This window comes from Delphinapterus leucas, chromosome 6 (genome assembly GCF_059928025.1).
Source record: "Delphinapterus leucas isolate spDelLeu-1000000601 "Yukka" chromosome 6, BTC_Dleu_Yukka2, whole genome shotgun sequence".
Taxonomy (NCBI): domain Eukaryota; kingdom Metazoa; phylum Chordata; class Mammalia; order Artiodactyla; family Monodontidae; genus Delphinapterus; species Delphinapterus leucas.
The window spans coordinates 55,872,131-55,898,550 of NC_143134.1; the positions used below are offsets into that span (position 1 = coordinate 55,872,131).

At 36.8% G+C, this 26,420-nt stretch overlaps 1 protein-coding gene across 2 annotated transcripts in view; it reads left to right on the forward strand.

The window, feature by feature from the left end:
- Positions 1–26,420, forward strand: part of MLLT3 (MLLT3 super elongation complex subunit) — a 257,641-nt gene that overhangs the window by 158,619 nt on the left and 72,602 nt on the right. For both annotated transcript variants that reach the window (XM_030763806.2, XM_089913180.1), the window contains one exon: positions 25,512–26,210. In XM_030763806.2, coding sequence (XP_030619666.2) covers positions 25,512–26,210 — 699 coding nt within the window. The remainder of the gene's footprint in view (positions 1–25,511; positions 26,211–26,420) is intronic.

Genomic DNA, 26,420 nt, shown 5'->3' on the forward strand with positions numbered 1-26,420 from the left:
AATGAAACAGGTAGATTATTCCTAGAGTGTGGAATAGGAAAAGCTCTGTCAAGTGTTTAAGCTGTCAGTGTTGGATGGTGTGCCATTCTGCTTTCTGTCGACCTCTCAGGAGTAGCAGTTTAGCTGCCCATGCGTAGGAACCTTAGTTTAGTCTTGAAAGGAAATGCTGTAACATCTGAAAGAAAACCATCACATAACCCCGCCCCTAGCTCCTGTTTCTAATGCACAAAAAAGCCAAGAAAATAAGAAATGAACAGAAAGGGGGAAAAAATTGGAGAATTTCAAATTAAAAAGTGAACAATTCTTTCTCTTTTTAAATACAAAAATACTGTAACTGAAAACTGTTGGTTCACTTTCTCTCTCCCTTCTTGGCTCAGGTAGTTCTTTATGCCCTTGTTTCAAAGCTGCATTCAAAGTTTATCTAATGTATCCTAGTCTGTTCCCAGACTTCTAAAATGGTAAAGGAGTTGCTGTGTTGTTTGTCCCCACTGGATATTTTTTTGGTTCATATTCTATAATATTAAAGAAAAACAGTTTGGGGCTAGGGAGTAGAAAAGGGGAAGGGAAACTACGATTAACACTTTATTTTCTAAATTTTTTTTGTTCTGTAAGTTATAAGAAAACTTGACAGTGATCAGGATCTGTAGGTAGCAGTTTAGAAAATTAGTGTCTGAAACTCTTAAAATAGATACTTGTTTCATTTTAGAGGACAAATGGTAGGTGGTTTAATATAATACCCTTTATTCTACAAGGGAGACGGCCATGGTGTGATATAAAGAATGCTTGATTTGAAATCTGAAGGCACAAATTCAGTTCTTGGATCTGCTGCTAATTTACCTAGGGCTTTAGGTTGGAATAAATCTGAATATCCCTTTCCTTCCACCTTAGATATTAAATAAAATGTGGTACATAGTTAAGCAGTCAGCAAATAATTGCTTTATTCACTGACACGACCTCTTTTTTTCTATAGGTTTTTATTATGCTTTGTTTGTTACCTAGAAAGGTGAAAGTGAAAGATTTCCATTTCAAGACTTTGACATAATAATGGTGTTCTGCTAGAAACAACATGTTTTTGCCTCAAGAAGGAATGTTTTTTTTTAACAGATTTTAAAATAAATATGTGCTAACTTTAGAACAATGTAGGCTTTCTAGAAAAGCAAAAAGAAGAAACTGTTTATAATCCCTCTCGTGATTGTAACTACTATATTTTATATTGTATTTTTCATGTAGATAAGATCCCACAAAATGTTTGTATTTTACACTTAATATGTTAAACATGAATTGCATAAGTTTTAAACTACATGACTTACTTTATTTTTGTTCTTTAAAAACATGTCCTCACACTTCAAAAGACTGATGTAAAAATTGTGGTGGTTTGTTGAGAAGTTACCAGTAATGTGTTCTATGTTTTTTGTTTGTTTGTTATTCTTTTCTCCTTAGGCTCTCAGCTTCTCACAAAGTTACTGGCTTAAGGCGTAAATGCTATAAATGAGATTAGGAACAAAAGAAATGTTTTTCACAAATTTGAGGTTGTTTCTTTTTTTTTTTTTTTAATATTTATTTATTTATTTTATTTTGGGCTGTGTTGGGTCTTAGTTGCGGTGTGCAGGCTTCTCTCTAGTTGTGGCGTGCTGGCTCGATAGTTGCAGCGCGTGGGCTTAGCTGCCCCACAGCGTGTGTGGGATCTTAGTTCCCCAACCAGGGATTGAACCCGTGTCCCCTTAACCACTGGACCACCAGGAAAGTCCCTGAGGTTGTTTCTTAACGGTTCTGACAATACAGAAGTATGATGGTCTAGGTTTTTTTTTGCTTTTTTTTGCAATGGGACGGGCCATATTAGATCTGTTATCTGGAAAAATTTATATTTTAATATAGATTATCATAGGTGTAGATTTGGTAACTTGTCTTTCTAAATGTCATTTTTGCCTTTCTTTACCCTTGTAGGGTAGATTGGGGACCTGTGAGTTATACGAAATGGTTAAATATAAAAAGTCTTCATTAATGGGAACATTGAGTAAAACAAGGATGCCTCATCCATAAAACAAACTGGTTCATGCAACTACAGTTTGAGTAGAAATAGAATATAATAAAAATCTGGTTAACCTTGCAAATTGCAGTCTTAACATGAACTCTTGGCGACTCAAGAGATGGATTTGAGTGGGTTATAGAGACAGAAGTCTGCCCATACGGTGTCCATGGTCTTTGGGCAAACTAGAAATAAGTGCCTCCACCTCTGTGTGCCCCTTGAAACCCTAGCCTGGGGAACATGGCATGGCTAGTGTGAGCATAGCTGGATCTCATCTAGTTCTTATCCCCTTGGCCAAGCATCCTTGTGCAGTGCACCATCTGGACAATCATTTACAGTTGTGGCACTATTTATCAGTCCAGACAAAAAAGTGATTTTGATGTTAAAACAAAACTATCTTGCCTAAGATATTCTGGACAGGAATGATTTATTATTTCTAGGGAAATAATAAATAAAACTTTCTTGAAAATTTGATCTCTAGTTTTGAGTAGCCATGTCCTTTCAAGGTTTAGCCTGGCCTCTTGTTCTGTTTTAAACACAGGGAACAAGAGGACTTTGGGATCAGACCACTGTGCTAAACCAGGGGTTTCAAATGTCAGTGACTAAGAGACCAGGCTAACCCTTTGAAAAGACATGGCTACAAAAACTGGAAGACCAGCTGAATAATGTGGCCCTTGCTATTGTGAATTTCACACAATGGGTGGTGATTTATTATTTTTTTAGAGTAATGATGAAGTAAAGTAGACTTTTCCTTTTTGATAATTTTGAGCTCTGAGTGCTTTGGTAAAGAGAGCATCAATGTGCTCCAGATTAGTGTTCCTCTAGATCTTAACAGTGACTGTTAATAAGAATGCCTTCCACTTTGTTCCAGTTTTAAGATGCACTTTTTACCTGATTTGACTCTTGACATAGGGCCCTGGGCTAGGGCTGGAGCTAGTTCTTGAGGCTTCTTTCCCTTATGTCCCTTCTGTATTTTTTTCTTCCTAGATTTCTGTTTCTCCTCTTGATAAAGAAGGGCTTCGTTTCTTATGTCCATCATAACCTCTGCCAGGGTCGTTTCCTGGGCTTCTCTTCTCTATGTATATTGTCTCCTGGGATGATCTTATCTGAATCCTGTTCTTGCATCTTTTCTGTTCTCCTCCTGAAGGGATTTTTGTGGTTTATATACATACTCCCAATTTTGGCTTCAGTTCTTTTCTCTTTTTTAATTGAAAAAACATGTTACAGTTAAATCTTTATTCTGATTTACCTTTCTTAAATGAAAATGCATTGAGGTTAAAGATGTACGTGTCTCTGGGAATTCCCTGGCGGTCCAGTGGTTAGGACTCCGTGCTTGCACTGCAGGGGCCATGATCCCTGGTTGGGGAACTAAGATCCAGCAAGCAGCGCGGTGCGGTCAAAAAAAAAAAAAAAAAAAGTGCCTCTGAATTACAGAGCAACACAGGAGGTGAATGTCTCACAGGCACAAAGATAAATGCCGCCCTTGATTAATCAGCCCTGAAGGCAATAATAAAACTATATGGATTGTTATGATAGGTGGTAGCTTTCTGACTGATTTTCTTTTTTTCCACATCTTTATTGGAGTATAAATGCTTTACAATGTTGTGTTAGTTTCTGCTGTACAACAAAGTGAATCAGCTACATGTATACATATATCCCCATATCCCCTCCGTCTTGAGCCTCCCTCCCACCCTCCCTACCCCACCCCTCTAGGTGGTCAGAAAGCGTCCAGTTGATCTCCTTGTGCTATGCGGCTGCTTCCCACTAGCCATCGATTTTACATTTGGTAGTGTATATATGTCAGTGATACTCTCTCACTTCATCCCAGCTTCCCCTTCCCCCCGGTGCCCTCAAGTCCGTTCTCTACGTCTGTGTCTTTATTCCTGCCCTTCCACTAGGTTCATCAGTACCACTTTTTAAAATTCCCTATATATGCATTAGCATACGGTATTTGTTTTTCTCTTTCTGACTTACTTCACTCTGTATGACAGATTGTAGGTCCATCCACCTAGCTACAAATAACTCAGTTTCATTCCTTTTTATGGCCGAGTAATATTCCATTGAATATATGTGCCACATCTTCTTTACCCAGTCATCTGTTGATGGACATTTAGGTTGCTTCCATGCCCTGGCTATTGTAAATAGAGCTGCAGTGAACATTGTGGTACATGACTTTTTGAATTATGGTTTTCTCAGGGTGTATGCCCAGTAGTGGGATTGCTGGGTCATATGGTAGTTCTATTTGTAGTTTTTTAAGGAACCTCCATACTGTTCTCCATAGTGGCTGTATCAATTTACATTCCCACCAGCAGTGCAGGAGGGTTCCCTTTTCTCCACACCCTCTCCAGCATTTATTGTTTGTAGATTTTTTTTTTTTTTTTGCAGCATGCGGGCCTCTCACTGTTGTGGCCTCTCCCGTTTCGGAGCACAGGCTCCGGACGCGCAGGCTCAGCGGCCATGGCTCATGGGCCCAGCCGATCCGCGGCATGTGGGATCCTCCCGGACTGGGGCACGAACCCGTATCCCCTGCATCGGCAGGCGAACTTTCAACCATTGTGCCACCAGGGAAGCCCCTGTTTGTAGATTTTTTGATGATGGCCATTCTGACTGGTGTGAGGTGATTCCTCATTGTGGTTTTGATTTGCATTTCTCTAATGATTAGTGATGTTGAGCATCTTTTCATGTATTTGTTGGCCATCTGTATGTCTTCTTTGGAGAAATGTCTGTTTAGGTCTTCAGCCCATTTTTGGAACTGCTTGCTTTTCTGAACACCTTATTCTGATTTATTTTGGTGAAGAGAAAACATAGCACAGCAGTTGAGAGGGCAGACTTTGTTAGGAAAGAGACTTTTTTTTTTCCAGATGCTGGCACTGGCACTTTGTAACTGTGTAACTTGGGGCAAATTACTAATCTCTGTCCTCCTGATTTCCTTATTTGTAAATGAGGAAAACATGCATATACATACAGTTTTATAGTTGAAGAGATTCTTTGATATAATAGGTCAAGCTCCCTGTTTTACAGATGAGTAAACTAAGGAATCAAGTACTGAAATGATTGGCCAACCAAGGGATAGCAGAGTCAGGGTTTTTTGTCGTGCACTGTTCTTCTATAGTCTTTCTATACAACATAGAGTAATGTTAGTTTTCTTTTGAAAATGGGACTGAAAGAGACAAGGAATTAAAAATAATCAAACCTCCAGGGTGACTTCTCTTAGTTGCCTTCGGGCCACTAGGACAATCTTGCATGAGTCCCCTTCCTGAAGACGAGCTAGATAAGTTGCCAGAGTAGAGCTGTGTGTTTGCTGCTTGTAGCCAACTTTATCCTTTTGTTTCTTGCTTCGTAGACTGAAGTTCTCTGTATTTTTCCTGTTTATGAAAATCCAGTTTGTGTGAAGAAAATGATAATTAGGAATTTGCTCCTTTTACCACCCAAACTTTCTTAAGCCAGCATCAATGTATCTGTGGGGATTGGTTACATTTTCATTTTCCATAAAAGAGACAAGCATGATTTTTGGAGTCTTTTTTTTTTTTTTCAGCTGAATAGCAAGGATATGCGTGACTTTAGAAGTGGTTTTTCTTGGCATTAACCAGCATGTGAAAATGGCTATAATAAAGTCAACAAATAACTTTGTAATCTCCCAGGTTTTTGAAAGTAGAGATGCAAATAAGTCATGGGGTAGGAGTGATTCTTTGAGTGCTTAGATATTAAAAGATTTTCTCCTCAGGGTTGGAAAGTTGGCTGGTAATACACTTTATTAGAATCAGCTTACTGAGGCTGGCTTGCCACTTCTTTGGGGAAGCTGCTTTTGACTTCTTGAGATTCTCTTCCTCCCTCCCTCCCTCCCTCTCTCTCTCTCTCTCTCTCTCTCTACACACACACACACACACACACACACACACACACACACACACACACACACAATCAGGATACATAGGATACATGACCTGAGATGGTTCAGAGTATTTGAATCTAGGACAGGCTTAGGAAATCCAAGATGCCTTTCAAGTCCTAGAAGACTTCTGGCAGAAGATTTTTATCCTTTTGTTTCTTGCTTTATAGATTGAAATTCCCTGAACAAAACTGATTTCCCTTTCTTCTGAAAATCGAGTTTGAGAGAACCTTCTTAAGTCTTGCTAAGTCTTGTCCTGTCCTTTGTCTTCAGGTACCAACCTGTATATGTGTGTGTGTATTTTTCTTTAAGCTTAGCACTTGCCTTATCCTGAGAAAGTACAAGTACTTTTAAAAATATTAATGGGCCACACTTAATGCCAGATGCTGGGTATACAGTGAATGAACACTGGATTTTTTTTCTTTCTTTCTTTCTACCAAACTCCACTCTTGGTCAGTTTTCAGGGGATAATACAGTCTCATCTTCTCAGAGGACTAAAATAACCCAGCTCAGTTTCTTAAAAAAAAAGAAAGAAAGAAAGAAAAAAAGCAAAGAGAAATTTCTAGCTGTTAGTCCAGGCTGCCCTGCTGTGCTTTTAGGAGAAAAAGCTGCAGTACTTTGAGGCATTCACTTCTTTTACTGGGGTGCCAGAAACTTTTTTATTGGACCCCGTCCCCATCTTACTCCAAGCAAGCTCTGTGGGCTTCTGAAGACCAAGAATGGCAAAAACAACGTTTTCTCATTTGGCCTTTTGTGTACATCTGTTAGATGGTCAAAGTAAATGTATATAAAATTGTTTTGTTTCTACAACAGATTCTACCAGGTGAGCAGATTTTCCCAAATAAGCCATAGATAAGTTGTTTCCAAATACATCTTTGAATTTATATTGCAAATTTATATAGTCTTTTTCTTCAACAGAAACAATTGGTTTTAATTGAGAGGAGATGAACTAGGACTTCAGATCACGTGTGTTTTTTGTCTGTTTTCTTTGTTTTTGTGTGTGGTATAAAAATGCAACCTCATTTGGCATTTTTGAAAGCAAACTACTGCCTCTTCTGATATTAGGAAAGCCTTGATTTAGTTGAGAAATCTAACTTGTTATTAGAAAGCCTTAGTTCTTTTTGGAATGGTATTTAGATTCCACTTAGAAGAATATGGTGCGATTTAGCTCTTCTTAGCATGATATGGGTCCTTGGAGAGAGAACCAAGTGGAGCAAATTGAACAGACTGAGGTTGCTTCTTGGACACCCTCGGATTTTGATGTCCTTCCCAAGGTCCCTTAGTCTACTGGGCACAGATTGAGACCTGGGGCTCTTCTGAATACTTGTATGTACTTTACAATTTTTTTGTTATTTTGAAATAATCTCAGACTTATAGAAAAGTTACTAGTACACAGAGATTTTCTTTCCTGAACCATCTGAGAGTAAGTTGGTAACATGATATGTTCCATCATCCCTGAATACTTTAGTGTTTCTTTTCTGCAAACAAAGACATTCTCTTATTTAAGCGTGGTAATACTATCAGGAATTAGCATGGATGCATACCAACCTCTACTCCTCAGATCCCATTCCAGTTCTGCAGATTGTTGTACTAGTGTCCTTTATGTTTGTACCAGAAGGGTCCTGTCTAAAATCATCTGTAGGTCTCTTTCAACTGAGAATAGTTCCTCGGTCTTGTCTTGACTTTCATGAACTTGAAATTTTTCAGGCCAATTATTTAGTAGATGGCCCTCAATTTGGGTTTGTATGACGTTTCCTCACGACCAGATTCAGGTTATGCATCTCTGGCAGGAATAGTCCAGACATGATACTGGGCTCTTCTCATTGCAGCCAGTCACACAATCATGATTTCCATTGTACCCTTCCATTACTACTGCGATATTACTCTGATCACTTGATTCAGATGGTGTCTGCCAGGCTTCTTCACTGCAAATTACTTTTTTTTTTCTCTTTGTAATTAATAAGTATTTTATTGGGAGATAGAGAAAATGTAAATATCCCATTCTTCCTCAAATTTAAGTTTATTCTTTATATATCATCATGGACACATGCATATATATGTGTTTTTTAGTGAGTTATAATCTGTTACATTTGTTTCCATGCTTAAATTGTCCTGATTTGGTCAGTGGAAGCCCCTTTAATCTGGTTTCTGTGTCTTTTTGACGTGCTGTGATCAGTCTTTACATACTTCCTGACTTTTTGCTACCAGATGTTCCAGGCTCATTTTGTACTTTCCTTGTCCCAGCCCTGGATTTAGCCATTTCTTGAAGGAGCAAGCTCTTTTTTAGTGGCTCCGAGCCACCGCATGGATGCCCCTCCTCACATCACTGCCCTCTCCTCCCCTGCTGTTGCCTACTTTGCTTGGTCACCAATAGCTCTTGGACTGAATTATTCTGAAAGAGGAAGGGCACATTTTGTTTATATTTAATCATTTATGTTAGCTCTGTGTGGATAGGGACTATAACATATTTGATCTCTCATCCCCCAAATGCCTGTTACATAGTAAATGCTCAATAAGTGTATAAGTTCATTCAAAGACAAATACTTAACTCTGCATCTATTAGGAGTTGGTCATTATTCCAGGTGCTGGGGGTGGGGGAACACACAGTGAACTAAATTTGAAAAACAAAACGCATACATGTGTGGGAGCCCTGTGAAGGGAAATAGTTCTTTGTGAAGGATGGAAATAATTTTGTGAGGCAGCCGTTTCCCCGATTGTGTTCATCTATATTAATATGTATTCAATGGAAAAAAAGGATTTGACTTTGCACTTTTTAAACTGTAGTTCTTATTAAAATGCATAGACTAAATGTGTCACAGATTTTTTTTAGCCTTGGTAATTTCTTTTCTTGTATTACCGTAGCTCTGCTTTTCCCCGCCCTGAAGAGAGCTGGTCCCTTGCATATAGCTAACTCAGCTTTTAAATGCAAAATAGAGATCCTAGTAATGTATTGATAGAAATGTTATATTAGTTAGCTCTACCCTGTAGGTTGTTAGTTTTTTTTTTAACCTTTAGGCAGAGATACTTCCAGTGAGGAAAGTGATTTTTCTCATTATGTTTTTGGTAATAAGTAATAGAATGTAGAAACAATAAGAATAGATCATGAGCTCCTTTCTATTAACAGAGTTAATCATCTGTGTTATTTTGTTTAACTCCTATGGGTAGGACCATAATACATAGCATATAATCAAACTCTTTATCTTTTTGAATTATAAAGTTATTCAAGCATTTATTCACTCAAAAGATATTTGATTGCCTATTGTTTGCCAAGTGCCAACCTCACAGGACTCTTAAAGGAGTCAGTGAGACAATGTGTATGCTTTGGTCAAAGCAGCTAATAGATAAGTGTCCGTTGAATCTGAATGTGAATTTCCCTTACTAAAATCTAGAGGATTCTGACATCAGGTATTATAAGTTTTTCTTAAAAATATTATGCTATAATTGATACATATGAGGATTATATGTATTTTATATGTAAATTATAAAACAAACACCATGAATCCACCCTTCAACTTAATAATGAGAAATACAACATTAGTGCCATTCAAATTACCTGTATACAGCTTCCTAGTCCATCGCTTTGTGTTCCCCAGATATAACTATGCTCCTGAATTTTCCTGAGCTTTTAAGTATAGTTTTACCACAAATGTGTGTATTCTTATATTTGTCCAACTTTCCTTGTTTTTGGTCTTTATGAAAATGGTATAATACTCTATGTAATTTTCTGTGACTTGCTTTATTTACTCAGTACTGTGTAAGATTTGTCCTTGTTATTGCATGTTATTGATTTCACTGTGGTATTAGTCCATATGGTATGATTGGTATATCCATTCTCTTATTATCTAGATATCTAGATTACTGCTTTTGATTTTGTTTTATTTTTGCTGCTGTGAATAATGCAGTTATAAACCTTTCTGGGCATGTCTGCAGTACACATATATTAAGAGTTTCTCTAGGGTGGTGGATTTCAAACTTTTATGACTGTGACCCATAGTAAGAAATATGTTTTCCATAATAAGCAAGTACCCACTTACATAAGTATATGTACACAAATGAGACAAAAGTTTTGCAAATCAATGCTTAAGTTTACTACATGGGGTTCAATCTACTCTATTGTATACTGGCTGACTTATAAACAGCAATGCGATCCACTCTTGCTTTGCAGTCTCACTAACAGGTTCTGTTTGAATAACATGGCTCTAAGTGCGTGGTTGAAACTCTAGGGCCCATGAGAATCACCTGGAAAGTTGGTATATGTGAGGATTCCTGGGCCTTGCTGCATAGATTCATACTCCATAGGTCTGGGATGGAGCTTAAAAATCTGAATTTCTAATATGCATACAGGTAATACTAATGTTGCTGGCCTGCTGACTGAATTTGAGAAATACTGCTATAGAGTATATACTCATGAAAGAAATTGCTGAGTCATAGTGTTGCAGGAAAAAAAGTGGGAGGCAGGAGGATGGTCACGTCCCGGGTCTCAGGCGAGTCCCTGGGATGGGCCGCCAAGTGTGGGTTCTTGGCTTCGTGCAGGAAAGAATTCAAGAGCGAGCCGTAGTAACGTGAAAGAAGGTTTATTCAGGGGGATACAGACTCCACAGAGTGTGGGCCATCTCAGGAGGCAAGAGGCCACAGAAGAAACACATTCCAAGTGTGGGCCATCTCAGAAGGCGAGAGGCTCCAGGGTACAGGGTTGTCAGTGTTTATAGGGGTGGGTAATTTTATAGGCTAATGAGTGGGAGAATTATTCCAACTATTTTGGGGAAGGGGCAGGGATTTCCAAGAATTGGGCCACCACCCACTTTTTAGCCTTTTATGGTTGGCCTTGGGACTGTCATGGCACCTGTGGGTGTGTCATTTAGCTAACGTATTAACAGTGAGTGTATAATGAGGCTCAAGGTCCACGGGAAGTTGACCCGTTCACCATCTTGGACCTAGTTGGTTCTAACCAGTTTATGTTGTGCCCTCAACGACTATGTCATTCTTTTAAAGGTTGTGCCCTGCCCCCTTCCTGTCTCAATAGGGCATTCACATATTTAGCTTTTTATTATTTTACATAGTTTGTTATTTTATATAGCTTTTTATTATTTAGAGTCCTATGTCTGCAATGTATAAAGAGGTACCATTGCTCTCTTTTCTAGTTAGACTTGTTCATTAATGCTCATTTAGTAGGCGTTAAAATGATATCTTACTGTTTTGTTATTTTGTATTTCAGTGATTAGTAATGAGGCTCAGCATACATTTCAGTGGCCATTCATGTTTCTTTCTCTCTGAAATGTTTGTTCATGCCACCTGCTTATTTTTCTATTTATTTGTTGAAGGTCTTTGTATATTCTGGAAGTATGAATGCATTGTTGGTTATACTTACTGTAGATATCTTTTCCTAGTTTGCCCATTTAGTGGCTTTTTAACTTTCATTGTGGTATCCTTTGATAGAAATTCTTAATTTTAATGTAGTCAGATTTTTTATGGCTAGTTCTTTTTGTGTCCTGTTAATATGTTCTCTACCCCATGCTCATATAGATGATCTCCTGTATGTTTTTTCCCCAACACGTTTGAAAAGTTTTGCCTAACATTTAAATATTTTCAAACATCTGGAGTTGATTTTATGTATGGTATGAGGTAAGAGTCTAATTTAAATTTTTTCCTATATAGAAAATCAGTCCCAGCACATTTTATTGAGTTGTCTATGCCTTACTCAATGATCTACAGTGCCTACCCTGTCAAACTTCAGATTTTCATATATTTGTGAATCTGTTGGAGGGATGTGGTTCAATTCTGTTCCCTAGGTCAGTTCATTGATCTCTGCAGCAATACCACAATGTTGTAGTTGCTATAGTTTTGTAATTGCTATATGGCATGACAAGTTCTATTACATCTTTCTCTTTTAGGATAAGTTTAAGTTCTTTGAAAAACTCTGTTAGGATTTGTATTGAAATTACATTGAATCTATAGGTAATGAGTATTTTTATCCATGAAACTAATCTCTCTATGAGTTTATTTAGGCATTCTTTAGTGTTGTTGAAGTGTTAAGATATTTCTGATAAAAGTGTAGATAGTTCTATGGTTTGTTTATTCCTAGGTACTTTATTTTTTTTAATTGCTATTATAAATAGCATATTAAATGTTCCGTTTGTTGCTGATGTGTAAATATGCAGTTTACCTTTGCATACTTCTAAACTTATTAATTCCAGTAATTTTTCTGTATAGCTCCTTTTGTTTTTCTATGTGGACAGTCATATCATGCGAATAATGACATATGTCTCTCTTATTTTCTTTTTCTTTTTTTAAAAGAATGTTTTTTAAAAAAAGAAGTTCTTCATTGAATTTTTTTAAAATTAATTAATTAATTAGCTTGCTCTGGGTCTTAGTTGCAGCAGGCTGGCTCCTTAGTTGCGGCTGGTGGGCTTCTTAGTTGCGGCTGGCAGCCTCCTTAGTTGTGGCATGCTCGCTCTTAATTGCGGCATGCATGTGGGATCTAGTTCCCCGGTCAGGGATTGAACCTGGGCCCCCTGCATTGGGAGCTCGGAGTCTTAACCACTGCACCACCAGGGAAGTCCCCTCTCTTATTTTCTTTTTTAATAAATTTTATTCATTTATTTATTTATTTTTGGCTGTGTTGGGTCTTCGTTGCTGCGTGCAGGCTTTCTCTAGTTGTGGCGAGTGGGGGTTACTTTTCATTATGGTGCGCAGGCTTCTCATTGCGGTGGCTTCTCTTGTTGCGGAGCACGGGCTCTAGGCGCCGCGGGCTCAGCAGTTGTGGCTCACGGGCTCTAGAGCGCAGGCTCAGTAGTTGTGGCGCACGGGCTTAGTTACTCCGCGGCATGTGGGATCTTCCCAGACCAGGGCTCGAACTCGTGTCCCCTGCATTGGCAGGTGGATTCTTAACCACTGCGCCACCAGGGAAGCCCTCCCTCTCTTATTTTCAATTTTCTTTTTTCCCCTGACTTTTGTGGTCCTGTGTCAGTAGGATTACCAGTAAAATATTAGGTATAAATGTTCCTGATTTTAAAGGGAATAATTTTAACAAGTGTCCATTTAGAATGTTGTTTGCATGGGAATTCAGTAGCTACCATTTGTCAAGTTAAGGACTTTGTCTCCTAGTACTAGTTGGTTAAGAGTCTTGTTTCCTTGTTAAAAAATAAATCGTACATGGATGTTGATTTTTATCAGACTTTTTAGTATCTCTTGAGATGAACAGATGGTTTTGTTCTCCTTTAATCTGTTAATGTGGTACTTGAGAAGCATTTTTATCATGCTAAACTCCTCTTGAATTCTTGAGATAAAACCAGTTTGGTCTTGCTCTGTTAGGGTCGTCACCCCCACCCCTCCACGGCATTGGATTAATTATGCTAATAGTTTTTTTAAAATTTTTGCGTTCATATTCTTGAGGTTAAAATTGTATGTTTCTTTCCTTTACTCTTCTTGGCAAGTTTTGTACTCAATAACATTCACTACATAAAGTGAGAAATGTTTTCTCTTTTTCAGCTTTTGGAAGAGTTTCTGTAAGTTTGAAATGATCTCTTCCTAGAACTTGCTTGTAAAACCTTGTGGGCCTGATATCTTCTTTGTAGGAAGATTTTAAACTACTTATTTGACTTTAATGAAGGCTTATTCTTGGTTTTTATTTCTTTTTGGGTCAGTTTTAGTAAGAGGACTGGATTTTTATTAGTTCTTCTCAAAGTTCTTTTCATATCTTGTTGAATTTCTTTTTAGGGTTTTTTTTTTTAAATCTTTGTAGTCTTGCTTTTGCTTGAGTTAATTATGCAAAAGTCTCTGTCAGTCGTTTTTTCAAATATAAGCATCAAGGCTAAAATTTTTCCTCTAAGTACTGCTTTAACTATATTCCACAGGTATTAATGTGTAGTATCTTCTTTGTTCCATATGATGAATTTGAAATTTTCCATTTTAATTTCTTCTTTTACCTGTGAATTATTTAGAAATATGTTTTTACAATTCCAAATATGTGGACTTTTTTTAAATTAAAAAAAAAGTTTGATTTTTAGCTTAATTGCATTAGCATAATTTCTTCTTGAATTCACTTTCCTTCTTCCTGAAGTAGATCCTGTTGAAGTTGTTTTAGTGAAGTTTTTTATTTTTAAGTGAACTCTCAATTTTTGTTAATCTATAAAGTTTTGACCATTGCCCCTATTATGAAAAGTGGTTTTGCTGGTTATTCAATTCCACATTGACGTTTACTTTCAATGCTTTGAAAATACTTCTTTTGTGTTTTTGAGGTCTGATGTCAGTTTAATTCAGGGTTATGCTGCTAGAGGTATAGCAGCTACCTCTCTGGAGGAAAAATTCCTTATTTTTAGTGTTTGCTTATTTCCGTGGTGTAAATACTCTCTTACCATGTATGTCAGTTATTACAGAGTTGAGAAGAGATATGCAGTAGCACACAATTGTGAAGTATTTCCACCCTGCTGATACAATAGACATCAATAATAACCTCAAGGGAACAGATAATAATATGTAGTAAAATAATTAGTGATGAATTTGATTATCTATCTCTGCTTTTAATATTTTTCATCTTATATTTTTATATAATTTAACACAGTAGTAGCCTTGTTTAAAAACTGCTCACAGAATTCCTGAAAATTTAACAGTATGTTCACATGAGCCTACATTAGCCAGCTGTAGCATACCACTCTTGTACTTATTCTTTTTTCTAATGGGTGCTCTCTGTGAGCCTTGGGTGACTGCTTTTACAGTCTTTTTGTCTTTAGTGTTTTTAACTTTTAGTACAGTGTGTCTAGGAGCAAATTCCTTTTAATTTATGGATATATCATTATTTTTATATTGTACTTTCTTTTTTTATGGGTTCATGGATTTTATTATTTTGGAAAATTATCAGCCATTGTATCACCTGTATTCTTTATTTTTTCTGAGTCTCTAGTTAGATAGTTGTTATTTTTCTTCTGTTCTCCATGTCTCTTAATAGTTTTTATAGTTTTCATTTTCTTGTGTCTTTGTGTGTGTTCTGGCAGTTTGTTTAGATCTGTCTTCCAGTTTGTTCATTCTTTTCAGCCATGCTTAATCTGCTTTTCAGTCCATTAAGATATTAATTCCAAGAGTGCTTTTTTTTCCCCTCCATTTCTTAAAGTCTGTTTCTTTTCAGTCACATGGTCATTCTTACTCATCTCTTATTGCTTGGTCACTTTTGGATTCCAACTGTCTTCATTTCCACACCTATGTCATTATTTTATATTCTGCATCATGATGATTTCAATATCTGAGATCCTAAAGACCCTTCTACACACTCTCAGATCATGGTGGCTTATTTCTTTGTGTTTAGGGATATTTTAAAATTGTGAGTTCATATTTGATTTAGTTGAACTTTGGGAATCCTGAGGTCTTAATTCAGAGTACTTTTCCCCAACAGATTTATAAAGACTTCTCCCGAATTTCTGAGAGACTCTGAAGTTCAGGTCTCCAGATAGGCTGTAGGCCCCAGATTTGGTCTTAAAAGAGACCCAGGAGAATGTGGACCTATCAGTGCCCTTTAAGCAACTGCACCTCTCATGCCTAACTGAAGCTTACAGTTCACGTTTCAACTCCTCCCTTCTCTTTTCTCTTTCTGTCTGTATCTCTTTTATATACTCACCACTCTTGGAATTTTCTTTTATTTTTTTAATAAGCTCCACAATGAAGAGTTTTGTATTATCCAATATATAATTGTATTTGCAAAGAGTCCACTATATTACCAAATTAAAAGGATTTTCCCCCACTGAAACCATGGTATGTCTAGCAGTTTCAGCATTGTTGTTTGCATTGTTGGAGACTCAGTGAATATGAATTGAATAACTATTGAGAGAAGGTGAAAAGACAGCATAACCCTGATTTTATTTTCCCCTTGTATAATTGTGTCTCTCTTTGGGTTTTTTATTTATGCAATAGATCGAATTTTTATGTGTCAGGCACCGTTTTTCATCTTATACTTCCAGTTACTCTACTGTGATTAGTATTATACATTAAACATTGAAGGTCGACTGTTCTTTGTGAGTAACGATTACTTATCAAGGCTCATTGTCAGAATTCCAGCTAGTACTGAAAGAGAAGACCAAAATGATTTGGCCAATATGTTTTAAAGCTTGTTTAAGAAAACGGAAATTATACAAAGCTAAGTATACATAAACCTAGAAAGAGAAGTGATATAATTATTACTTTGAGTTTCTAGTTTCAAGCCACAAAAGTAACAAGTTTGCTTGAAACTGCAAAGTCTTCTAAATATAACTTACTGTTAACAGTACTTAATTATAATTTAGACTTAAAGCCATAGCAAGTCAGGAAATAGTATATACTATACCTAGGGCCATTTTATTATTTATTTTGAAAGGAGTCCCAGGTTTTTTTTTTAATTTATTTTTCTTAATTAATTAATTAATTTATTTATTTCTGGCTGTGTTGGGTCTTCGGTGCCGTGCGTGGGCTTTCTCTCGTTGCAGTGAGCAGGGGCTACTCTTCGTTGTGGAGCGTGGGCTTCTCATTTTGGTGGCTTCTCTTGTTGTGGAGCATGGGCTCTAGAGCACAGGCTCAGTAGTTGTGGCACATGGGCTTAGTTGCTCCGTGGCACGTGGGATCTTCCCGGACCAGGAATCAAACCCTTATCCCCTGCATTGGCAGGCGGATTCTTAACCACTGCGCCACCAGGGAAGTCCTAAATAGGACCATTTTAAATGAGATTGGATTCTGAAGTAAAAGTATTTTTTAGTACATAGAGCATAGCTGAAACTAGTCATTTGAGAAAGGGAGACTTTTAAAATTTATCTACTTGGAATATTATTTTGTAAAATATTGAATATTCTTGCCAAATGATACTTTACAGTTAAATTTCGTATTTACATGCAGATACAGTACTTAAAGATATTTTTAATATTGAGGAAGACTTTTATTAAATTGACTCTTAATGCTTTTGAACAGAAGGGTAGGGAAATGAAAATTTAACTGCTTTTAATTCTGTTCACTTTAGAACTGAAAGAAATTTTCTCAGTTGTTTCCACTTCTCAATTGTGAATATGATTTATAAATTTTATCTTCTTCATCTTTTAATGATCTTAGTACAATGAATAAAATTCAAAATGCAACCTAAGTATCCTCAGCTAAATTTGTAGCTTAGAGCTTGATTGTAGTTTGCTTAAAAAAAAAAAAAAGAAAGAAGAAAAAGATAACATTGAAACCACATCACAAGGAAAATGGAATTTTTTTTAAAAAGCACAGGAAGATAGCAGTCACATAGTTGAATAGCTTCTCTTTTTACTTTTCTAACACAAAATTTATTTCACAAAATCTCTGAAGTGCAAATGGGTACATGAAAGGGGAGAGATATAAAAGTACTTTTGGGAGGTTGAAGAAATTTATCTTCTGTCAAAATAGTGCATTTACATGGTTTAAAGAATTAACTAGCAAAGGATGGTATTAGAAAAAACCCAAAATCCTATATTTTATTCTTTGCCAATCCTCTTTCCACTTCCTAGAAGGAAGCACTTTAGCTTTCTCTCTTTCTTTTTTCTTTTTAAGTTCTAGGGTTACTGCCCAAAGTTTCCAAACTATATGCTTATGCTTCTATTTCTTCATGAGGATTTAACCTATTTGCTCCATCTCCTTTTCCTCCCAATATAATACCATTGTTAATTCTTACCTTGGATATAACTTTCTAGATGTTGAGCTTAGAACTTTATCTCTTATTTCACTGACCATGGACAGTGTTTCTTGATTGTAAACTTTGTAGGCTCAGGTTATACTAGAGTTGCTTTCACTTCTCTGTTCGTGTTTCTACCTTCCATGTTTGTCATCCATACATTTACTTTTGCATTATCACAGTTGATAACATTGCGTTATGTAATACAAGTCTTAAGTTTTCTATGCTTGTCTGTAGTAGTAGTAGTAATAATAGTGGTAGTAATTGAAAGTACTTACATAGCTCAGGCTTTGTGCCAAGCACATTGCATGTTTTATTTATATTATTTTATAATACATACATATATATACACACAGGTACTTTACATATATTAAACTTACTTAATCATCAAGTCGACCTTGATGGTATAGGTAATATTATGGTCTCCAGTTTACTGACAAGGAAATTTAAGTCACTTAGTAAGTGGTAGAGCTGAGTAGGTTAAAATGTAGAAATTGAAAACCAGTAATGTTTACAGCTATGACTGTAAAAGTCACCACAGTTAAGATGTATACTGTTCTCATATCTTCTTTCTTATATAGCCATTTATTTTGTGGTTTTAAAAATTATTGTTTTTCTTTATCGCTTCCTTGTTTTTGTGCTAAAATTCCCAAATTTCCTCTCTTTCCAAATAACTCCTATGGAGGCCCTTATAGGATCCCTCCAGTCTTCTTACTCAGTGACCTCCCCCAACCCACCCTTTTTGGAGGTGAGCATTTATTTTATGCGAACACTACAAATTTTTGTCATTTCAAATTATATAATGGGGCAGGTTTTTACATTGATTTTGAAAACATTGAATTATGAGAGAAATGTGTCTTATAGTTTTGTGATACTCTTTAAGATAATTAAAGATAATGTGTTCTGCAGGAATATTATAGGAAAGGTTGATTTTCTAATATCAAATAAGCCTCTGGACACACTGTTTTAATGTCTGTCAAGTTTGAAATATTTATTTGGTAACAAAAGACTTGAAGTTTAAGCCACTCGAAACGTATACAGGAAGAGCCTCTGATTTCAAAATTAGTTATTTGCTACCTGCCCAAAAGTAATATGTTGTACCCCCTCTGCTGGAACTAAATAGAACTTCCTTCTATAGTTATGCTTAGACGGCAGGCAGGTTCAATGTTGTTCTTTTAAAGCCACTGAGTTCCTCTCCCTTTCTTCCCATCCTTGTTTCATTTACAGCTCAGGCTGTATTGGCAAGATTAACAGTTGGTTTTGAAACCAACTGCCCTTCTGAGAGTCAGTAGAAGCGTAGTGGTTGAGAGTATGGGCATTGAAACTATAGACTACTGGAACTTGAATCTCAGCGGGGGTATATTGTAGAGTTCTCTCAACTTCCTGGTGGAGTATCACCTTCAAGAATAGTACAACATTATTAAAAAATCAAAACAAGTAAAACATTCCAGAGCATTGAGTCCTATAATGGCAGGCTTTTCTTTTTCCTTCTTGTGTGTGTAAATATTTCATGTTCTTTTTATGTACAGGCTATTTAGATTGTTTTTGAATGAAAGACCCTTGTTACTATTCTCAAATGCCATTTCATTTCCATTTGTGCAGTGTTCTTTCAGTCCCCTATCCATTGACTGATAAACGTTAAATTTGGGGCCTTGTTGCCTCTATTTAGCCTTGATGTTTAAGTTTTGATTCTTTTTTAAAATTAGTCCCATTATTTGTTATTGAAATGTTTTCTGCTTCACCATCTTATTGTGTTATAAACTCATTTTTAATAAAACATTTATTGTATGAGTCAAATTGTGCTAAAAGCCGATAAAAACCATCAGCAGTCCACTTTGCTCCGCCCCTTCCCTGAACTCTCTCTCTCAACCATTTTGAACTGTTTGGTGATATCTTCTGGTATTTGCCTATCTATTTTGAAATATTTATAAATTGCTATCCCCTCCTTAATTTTATTCCTTTTATGGTAGATCATGATTTTACATGTAAGAAATCTTAAATTCAAGAAACTTGACCTCTCTTAGTTGGTTTTAAAAAGTAGATTATAGATCTCCTTTAAATCAGAATTACCTTGTTAAATTTCTCTTTAGAGTTTGATTCCTAAGTATACATTTAAGGCCATTATTTTAGAGCAGAAATGTTGGTGAAATTTGTTTCATTTACTTTCTTCATTATATTTGGTATTATAGTTGTGGATCCTCTTCTAGTTTCTCAGAGTGGGTGCAAAGTGTATTTTTATGGCTGGTTTCTCTCCTCTCCTTTCTTCTTCTCCTTTTAAAAATAATAAATGCAATAAAGACAATATATTTTATTTTGAGCATATGTTTTCTTGTGCCCCTAGATTTTTTGTATGAAATGGTCTTATCATTATTTTCTTTTGCCTGATTTCTTTTGTCTTTATTTTTCTAATATTTTTAGAGTATGATCAGCCAATACAATCTATTCAGATATTTTTAAAAGATTATTTTAAGTTCATTTTATGATACCTTTATGATTCATTTTTGTCAGTGTTCCATGGGCACATGTAAAATTGTAATCTTTATTCAAGAGATTGAAAGTTTTCTATATAATTATTAAATCAAGTGTGTGGATTGTATTAATCAGTTTCACTATATATTCATTTAACTTTATTAGATCTGTCTATTTCTGACAAAGCTGTACTGATTTCTTATTTCATTGAAATATTTTTCAAGTTTTTCTTGCATATTCAATACCCTTTGCTTTATGTAACTTAGCTTTTACATTGTGTATGCTGTTTGGTCATCTTAACCTTGAATTTCACGTTGTGTGATATTAGTATAACACTCATGCTTTCCTTTGGGGGCATTTAGCTGATATTTCTTGGCCCTTCCCTTTATTTTAAACTTTTCTCAGTCATTCAATTTTAAGCATTTTTTATAAGCAGTCTGTATATGACCTTTGTCTTTTTTTTTTTTTTTTTTTTTGGCTGTGTTACATCTTCGTTTCTGTGCGAGGGCTTTCTCTAGTAGTGGTGAGCGGGGGCCACTCTTCATCGCGGTGCGCGGGCCTCTCACTGTCGTGGCCTTTCTTGTTGCAGAGCACAAGCTCCAGATGCGCAGGCTCAGTAGTTGTGGCTCACGGGCCTAGTTGCTCCGCGGCATGTGGGATCTTCCCAGACCAGGGCTCGAACCCGTGTCCCCTGCATTGGCAGGCAGATTCTCAACCACTGCGCCACCAGGGAAGCCCTGACCTTTGTCTTTTTAACTCATCTGACAACCTGTCTTTTAGTGGGAGAATTCAGATTTCTTTTAAATTCTAATGAGTGATACCTGATTTTGTTACTTTTTTATCTTGTTCCTTATTTATATTTGTGACTTTTTACATTTTTAAAAAAATTTGGCTTATAATTTCAAGTTGATATTCATTTCCCAGTTTCCCCTTCTTTATGTGTCAGTTGTTCTGTACTTTTCCATTTCATTATTGGCCACCTTCCTTTTCAGTTGCTCATAGATCCAATTTTCCCCCCCTGCTTTAACATGAATAACGATACCAACATTTTCCTTCACCTTCACACACTAATCCTCTCCTTTAATGTTCCTAAATTTCTTTGGAGATAATTTAATTTTTAGGTCCAGATTTTTGTTAGACGTTTGTCAAAAATTCATATTGAGCACTTACGTTACATATTCCATATAGTTTATTATCCATTTAGATTTAGTTCTGTATAGAAGGCAAAGTAATTGCACTCCTGTTTCTTCTTACATGAAAGGTTTCATTTCTGATTCAGTTATTGTTCCATTAGAATCCCTTCTTAAGTCCTTTCCTTAGATGGAGTGGTAGCTAATGTGATCTTTGAATCCTTAAATTTTGGAAAACACTACTTTCCCACTGAAGGATGTTTGGCTTGTACTGCTTTTTTCCTAGCAATCTAGATGTTACTGTTCTTTCTTTTTAATTCCAGTGTTACAAATGAGAAGTCCATTGTTAATTTGATTCTTTTTTAGTATTAAGTAATTATTCTTTCTGGTAGCTTGTAAGGTTTTCTTTTTATCCTTAAAGCTTAGGAATTTTAGTGTGATGTTCTTGAACATGTGCCTTTCCATTCATTAGTCCTGGCTGGATCTTGGAGAGCCCTGTAAATTTGTAATTCAGTCTCTTCTTTAGTTCATGGAAATTTTCTTTTATATTACTTTAATATATTTTCCTTTTCCCCCATCTGGAGACTCCTTGGGAACTTTTCCTATAGTTTGTATGTTAGTTAGGTTGCCTTAATCTGTTCTTCAAGTCCTTTCTCTTTTTCCTTTATGATTTTCATCTCTTTGTATTTTCAGTTTATGCTTTGAGATTTCTTCCAGTTGGTCCTTCATTCACTCTAATTCATCAGTTAGACCCCATCTTCTCTTTTAATTTATCTACTGAATTATTCAGCTTAAAGATTTTACTTCTTTAAATTTTCATCTAATTAATTTTCTAAAATTCTGTAGAAATTATTTTTGGCTCTCTACTTGACTCTCCTTAAGTAGTCATACTATTTTTGGCCTCAGTATTTTGTCTCTATCCTTCAGGAGATCTGTTAGGTCTGCTCCCTCCCACTGTCTCCTGTCATTAGGTATGTTGTTTATATGTGCATTGGGGTTCAGGTTGAGCTGTTAGGGGACCTTAGTTTGTTTTAATCCTATAGGGGATCCTATAGGGGATGGAAGGTCTGGGCATTTCAGCCTGCACTATAGCAGCAGGCACGTTGTATATTTCATGTGTACTTGGAGGACCTTGTCCCTTCCTTCTGGTCTTCTTGCATTCCTAGTTTCAGGCGTAGAGGGGACTCTCTCCTCTTGAGTGCCCCCTGAGCACTTTTGGGGCCAGGAAGACTGGCCACACTTGTGCAGTTATGTATGTGTAGAGCTCTTCTGGGTCTTGCTTGATATCCAGAGCAGACCAAGCTCTACACCAGTTCTCTCTCAAGATGCTTATAATCCCAAGGTCACATTCTTCAGGCCCCACTCACTACCTGTTGGCCCCTGGAGCTGACTGGCTGAATGGTAATTAGTCTGTGCTGCTTAGTGGCACTTAATATTGAGGTTAACAGTTCAGTAAAAAAATTTAAAAGCCAGTGACTTGATCCTCAATTTGTATGGGATAGATGGGCTGAGAATCAGTGAAAGCTTTTATTCTGTGTCAGTAACAATTTAATTCCTGACGTTGTATCTAAGCCTCTGTTTTACATTTATTACATGTAAGTCTATGGAGGCAGGTGATGTACATTTGAACTTTGCCATTTATCACAGGCCCAGACCAAAGAAAATGTAGCCCTCAAGAATAGAAACTGTTCTCTCAGTTTTTGTTATTTTCTAAATTTTTTTTTTTTTTTTTTTGCGGTACGCGGGCCTCTCACTGTTGCGGCCTCTCCCGTTGCGGAGCACAGGCTCTGGACGCGCAGGCTCAGCGGCCATGGCTCACGGGCCCAGCTGCTCCGTGGCATGTGGGATCTTCCCAGACCGGGGCACGAACCCGTGTCCCCTGCATCAGCAGGCGGACTCTCAACCACGGCGCCAGCAGGGAAGCCCCTATTTTCTAAATTTTTGTCTTGGGTGTTTTTATGGAATATGTTTCCCTTGTTAACTCTTGAGTTGCTTTAGCTTAAAGAGTGCTTTTTGGTAAAGTGGAAGGAACAAGAATAATTGGGTCACTTGCTTATACCAAGATTTGCTGGGTGGGTGAAAAGGTGACAGTAGGCATTTAATACCTAGACCAACATGGGGAGTAAAGTTATAAAATTTCTTGAGTTTTGTACTTAACATCATATGTATGTAATTAAGAGGAGAACTTGAACTTTCTATGACACAAGAATCTGTGTCGTATACCACTATGTACTTTGCCTTAAGAATTCAGTTTGTCCTACAAAAGGATTTTAAAAATAAATTATGGAAGGACCCGTATAGAAGTCCTTTTTTGTGTGTGTGCTGAAATGTTATATTTTTAAATGCTTAATGCTAGAAAATATGTTGGTAGCTTAAATTTGTGTATTTATAAAAATGTGTATAATACTCCATGAAGGTTGAATATTAAACAGCAGTGCTTGGGTGTTCTAGAGCCATAATTAGAATACCGTTTGCAAATTGACAAAATTCAGTGGGTCAACAAACCAATTAAAAAAAAAAACTCAAGTATATTAGATTTCAAACTGTTCTCCCTTAATTTAGTTTGTCCATAATACTTTATTTTAATCATTCATATATTGCTTAACATGCCAGGAAATGTCTTATAATAGAATTTATAAAATAATGCCCTTTCAGTAATATGAATATGTACTATCTTTAGCATTCTGCTTTTAAACCTCAGATTAAGGTGTTTTGTAAGGAATTATCTAGTTTAATGGACAAAAACATGTCTTAGTAACTTTATCCATTTTAGAATTTTGAAACCAAATGCTCACTTGGGAAAAATAAATGGAATAATTGGTATATGTCATTTTGGAGCAAATAAGACAAACATTTTTGTAATAAAAAATACATATTCCCACTAACATAGAACAATAATTTTTCATTTTGGGTATGGCTTTATGATGTTAATCTATATGTATTTGTTTTTGTTTTTTTGCATAGCCCCAGTTAGTAGATTGTTCATTTTCATGAAAAGCATGGCCCTTGCCTACTGTCTTTCCTGTGTCCTGCTAGATATTTAAGGAATACAGTATTGGTTTACATATCATTGGACTTAAGTGGGTAAGTTAGAGGTGAAACATAACAGGCCTGAAGATGTAAATTCTAGTTGAAAATCTGGACATTTAATTGCCTTTGGTTCCATTAGGAGGTGGAAGTAAACAAGAAAGAGCTCTTCTTTTAGTATTGGTGTGGATTTTTGCATGTCCAGGATCTACTTCCGTTTCTTATTCTTACTATGTGAATGATTGAGGTTCAGAAACATGGTAAGTATGGACTTAGATTGTGTTCCTAGATAGAAAGCTTATTTATAGGTTATATATTCTGAGGTGTTCATATGAATGAAAAAATTGAACACATTTAAAATGAAATAGGCAGTGATTAACTCTTTCATCATGATTACACAACATGATTGCCAAAGACTTTTCAGTCCATTTGATGACCATTAGGTGAAATCTTTGTTCTTTTAGACTTCTCTTTTCTTTTTTCTTCCCTTTTGTTGTTGTCATTGTTGTTGTTGCTAGTGGATGGGAGATGTGTTCCTTAACTGAAGTTTGGTCAGGAAAAAAAACTGCTTTTTATCTAAAATTGAGAATTATTTTATTTCTTTTTTCAGACTTGTGATTCTTTATATTAAAAAGTCATTTAAAATTTAATATTATCTGGCCTCACTATGTGACCCTGGCCTGTTTTCCTGCCTCCTTCTCAATCCTTGCTGTCGTTGGATGCTGCTCCCTAAATATAAGCTGTGCTTTGATCCCTCATTGTTTTAGTTCATTCTAGTCCCTGGTCTCCATGGGACTAGAATGAGCTAGTACCTTTTCATTCTTGCCTTTCTAGTAATCACCTGCTTCTCTTGAGGACCTCGTTGAGGTGTTAATTCTCCATAAATCTCTGAATTATTCTTCTCTGCCTCCCCCAACAGAATTAATTTCCTCTGTTCCTTTCGTTGTGATAGGTGGCTCCTACAATAACCATGAATCATAGATGTGTCATCGTTACTGAGAGTAGGAGCCACGTGTTATCCAGCTTTGTCTCTCCCGGGACAAGTGTGTAGTGAACATTTGTTGACTGGAAATGGTTAGAACCCCATGCTTGTCATGATTAAGAGAACAGCTTGCCTCATTCAATTCCTCCATCACGGTAGCCCACACGCACGGTTGCTCGCACACCCTGCTCCCACCCATTCTATTGAGGTTGTCGGGTTCTATTCCGATGCATTTGGGAGCAGTCAACGGAGGATCCTTTTGAGGAGCTGTAGTACAAGGAGACTGGCTCTTAGTCTTCATGGACGTTCCGTTTTGAGAGTTTGCTTTTCTCCCTGCCTTTCCGCAGGACCCCAACAGGAGTATCCATCCCAGCGGCAGCAGCAGCAGCAGCAGTTGTAGCAGCAGCAGCAGCAGCAGTAGCAGCAGCAGCAGCAGCAGCAGCAGTAGCAGCAGCAGCAGCAGCAGCAGCAGCAGCAGTAGCAGCAGCAGCAGTTTTTCCAAGCCTCACAAATTAACGAAGGAGCACAAGGAAAAACCTTCTAAAGACTCCAGAGAACATAAAAGTGCCTTCAAAGAACCTTCCAGGGATCACAACAAATCTTCCAAAGAATCCTCTAAGAAACCCAAAGAAAATAAACCACTGAAAGAAGAAAAAATCGTTCCTAAGATGGCCTTCAAGGAACCGAAACCCATGTCGAAAGAGCCAAAACCAGATAGTAACTTACTCACGATCACCAGTGGACAGCAAGATAAGAAGGCTCCTAGTAAAAGACCCCCCATTTCAGATTCCGAAGAACTCTCAGCCAAAAAAAGGAAAAAGAGTAGCTCAGAGGCTTTATTTAAAAGTTTTTCTAACGCGCCACCGCTGATACTCACTTGTTCTGCTGATAAAAAACAGATAAAAGATAAATCTCATGGCAAGATGGGAAAGGTCAAAATTGAAAGTGAGACGTCAGAGAAGAAGAAATCAACTTTACCGCCATTTGATGATATTGTGGATCCCAATGATTCCGACGTGGAGGAGAATATGTCCTCTAAATCTGATGTGAGTAGTCTGGCTGGTTTTCCTCCTTTCCCTTATTAGTTTTCCAATTTTATTTCCGATAGCTTCAGCATAAAGACGGAGGAAGGAGAATGACAGTTGCACCAGAAAATGGTAGCATGGAAGCAGACATGGCCTAGAAATGAATTTCCCTAACTAATGGAAAGAAGGAAATGAAATCATTAAGGAATCTGCAGACTTGTAGGCTATGAT